The sequence below is a fragment of the Ipomoea nil genome, unplaced genomic scaffold (assembly GCF_001879475.1).
Source record: "Ipomoea nil cultivar Tokyo-kokei standard unplaced genomic scaffold, Asagao_1.1 scaffold2516, whole genome shotgun sequence".
NCBI classification, from domain to species: Eukaryota; Viridiplantae; Streptophyta; class Magnoliopsida; order Solanales; family Convolvulaceae; genus Ipomoea; species Ipomoea nil.
In genome coordinates, this window is record NW_017618944.1 from 393114 (window position 1) to 396105 (window position 2992).

At 38.3% G+C, this 2992-nt stretch overlaps 1 protein-coding gene across 5 annotated transcripts; it reads right to left on the minus strand.

Moving 5' to 3' along the window:
• Positions 1–674: 674 nt before the first annotated feature.
• LOC109153706 (uncharacterized protein At5g39570) lies at positions 675–2238 on the minus strand. 5 transcript variants are annotated; one of them, XM_019301590.1, is made up of 3 exons: positions 1620–2238; positions 1113–1568; positions 675–975 (listed from the first exon to the last, which is right to left on the minus strand). In XM_019301590.1, the coding sequence occupies exons 1-3, from the start codon at positions 2151–2153 to the stop codon at positions 901–903; spliced, it is 1065 nt and encodes a 354-aa protein (XP_019157135.1). In that variant the 5' UTR covers positions 2154–2238; the 3' UTR covers positions 675–900. The 5 variants fall into 5 exon arrangements, with proteins under 5 accessions (XP_019157135.1, XP_019157134.1, XP_019157133.1 ...); XM_019301589.1 differs by having other exon boundaries at positions 1113–1368; positions 1411–2238; XM_019301588.1 differs by having other exon boundaries at positions 1113–1158; positions 1201–2237.
• Between the last annotated feature and the right edge of the window lie 754 nt (positions 2239–2992).

Here is a 2992-nt window from a genome sequence, read left to right on the forward strand (position 1 = left end):
GACCAAACAAATATGTAGTAAAATACAATTTGGCATTGTACTACCACATATGCATATGGCACAGACATGAAAATTATGACTCAAGTGTCAAAAGAATATTTGATACTTTCCTATCAATTAAATTCTCGGAAAAATATTATCCAATAAATATATTTGTTGAGAAAATTAATTAGCATGAAAATATAATAATTAAACTAAACTTGAAAAATAAATTCACACATTTAATTAATTTAAATTTTCCAATTTTTTTTTAAATCTCTAATATATCCTTACTATATACAAACATAAAACTTTAATTAACAAACAATAGTTTACAATGCATAACAAATAATCATGAACTAATACACACTACTGCATACCTAAAAACAAATTTAAAAACAAATTTTATATATATATATATATATATATATGTGTGTGTGTGCGCGCACAATGATGAATGTGTCAAATTTTTCATACTTATAAGAGATTTATAACATGACAAGCATGACATTATAAAAATGATAATTGATAAAAATGATAACTGACAAGCATGATATAACAATTGTATTTATTAGCATGCATACATTTATATGCACAAGTAAATAAAACCCCCAATACAAATACAAGTAAACCATGAAAGCATAACATCAATAATAATAATAATCAAACACATTTAAGTATTTAACGCAATACCATTAAAAACAACAAACAAGATAGTTGCATACATAAGTGCAAGAAAAGCACAAAAGTTTGAACACCATCCCAAACATGTGGGACTTTATTACAGCAGCCTGAGAAGCAAACCACATACATTCTTATAGTTCAATGTAGACAAATTCAAAAACACATATAATATGAGGGAAATTTATTATTAAGGCAGGAAATAGGAATCCTGTTGGGAAGGCAACCTGCCAATTATGCTTAATCATTATACTGCACGCGATGGTGGTGATGGTGATGCCTCTCACGCTCCTCATCATCTTCATCCCTACCCCCCTGCAAATTGTTAAAATAACAAATTAAGATAAACCCTAAGTTGCTGGGATATTCAACCGCTTTGAAACCTACTAGAAAACAGAAAAAAGCATAAAGAAATCATATAAAAAACTGGAGAAGAGATTGAAATGGCTCACATATTTCTTGCGACCATAGCTGTCATCATCATCATCATCATCACGCCTCTGCCTGCGACCATAGCTCTCATCATCATCATCATTACGCCTCTGGTAGCTAGGTTTCCTGTACTCCTCTTCATCATTGGACCTTCCATAGCTAGGTTTCCGGTACTCATCTTCATCACTGGACCTTCCATAGCTAGGTTTCCTGTACTCCTCTTCATCATTGGACCTTCCATAGCTAGGTTTCCTGTACTCCTCTTCATCATTGGACCTTCCATAGCTAGGTTTCCGGTACTCCTCTTCATCATTGGACCTTCCATAGCTAGGCCTATCATAGGAAGATCTCCCATAACCTTCACTCTCCTCAGAACGGCCATAGCTAGGCCTGTCCTCCTCCCGCCCATAGCTTGGCTTCCTACCGGATCCATACTCGGATTCGGATTCGTTACGACGCCCATATCCAGATCCGTATTCGGATCCTCCCTCTTCGTATGAAGGTTTCCGCCTATTGCCAGATCCGTACTCGGAATCGGGCCTTTCGTCTTCGTTCCTGCGTCCATATCCGGATCCATATTCAGAACTCGGCTTACGGCCATGCCCCGATCCATATTCAGAATCGGGTCTCTCATACCCCGATCCATATTCAGAACTGGGCCTCTGTTGCTCTGGTCTACGACCATATCCACCTTCAGATCCGTACTCGGATTCACCACCATAGCCTCCTCCTCCACCGGGGCGACGATTATAACCCGCCTCGGATGAGCCCCCATAGGAAGGGCCGGGTCGAGGCTTGGGTTTGGCATAGCTCTTGTACTCGTTGTCAAGAGCCTCGTCGGCATAGGCAGATGGCTCAGCATGGGAGGTGTATTGGGGACGATCATAGTCAAAGTCGCCGGAGGCGGAGGAGATGGGATAGCAGGTCTCCTCCGATGGCGAAATGGGACGGCCGTACGTCACAGTAATGTCGTATCCACCGTCGTAAGGAGTTGGATCGAACTCATCGAAGTCGTCGACGTCATCGTCGCCGGCGTGGTGGCCTTTCGGGTAGTAAGACATGGTTGATTTTGGTTCTTCTGGAGCTGCTTGCTTTGGATAAGCGATGTCGACAAATCAATCAACCTAGATTTATTAATCAGGCGCGACAGATTAAACGGCGTCGTTTTCCCCGGATCACGAAATTCACGGCGTGGCTCACTGCCACGTCATCCAGTTTTGTTTTCTGTTTCTCACTCTGTCATTTAATTTTTGCCAATACAATAATACATCCCCAATTTTTTTATTTTTTTTTGAAGTGACGAAGAGTACTCGTACTTACTATTTGTAGTGTATATTGAATAAATTTTATCTTGTAATTTAAGTCGGTGAAGGATGACAATAAAGTAAATCAATCTATTGTATATACATGATCGGATCAAATCAAGAAAATTGATATTCGAACGCGTGATATTGTGACTACAAGTTTGTATCATTAGCCAATGATTTAATACTCAAAATTGTCCTCGGCTATAATGATTTTTCTCAATTTTGTCCTAAACGATTTTGATGACCTAATGTACTTCCGGACTTTTATGTTTTTGCTCAATTTAATCATCCGTTTGTTATTCCGTCAAATTGGTGTTAAGTAAAGGGACAATTCAGTAATCTCAATATTGGTCTCTATCTACTCTTAGCCCTGCGAAGTGCGAAATCTCTATTTCTTTTACCAATTTTATATTCGTAGGTTGATGAGTAATTCGTAAAATAAAGAGAAATTTCTCGTAGTCTAGGAGTAAAGAGATGTCAATATTGAAATTACTGAATTGTCTCTCTATTTAACACCAAATGGACAGAATAACAAACAAAGAATTAAATTGAGTAAAAATACAAAAGTTGGAGACTACATTAGGTCACCAAAG

What these genes read in the sequence shown, in the direction of transcription:
- LOC109153706 (XM_019301587.1), bottom strand. Translation starts at nt 2,153, where the DNA reads ATGTCTTACTACCCGAAAGGCCACCACGCCGGCGACGATGACGTCGAC. An exon ending in GCTATGGTCGCAAGAAATAT is followed by an intron (nt 976 to 1,112) that starts GTGAGCCATTTC and finishes AACAATTTGCAG; the next exon opens with GGGGGTAGGGATGAAGATGA.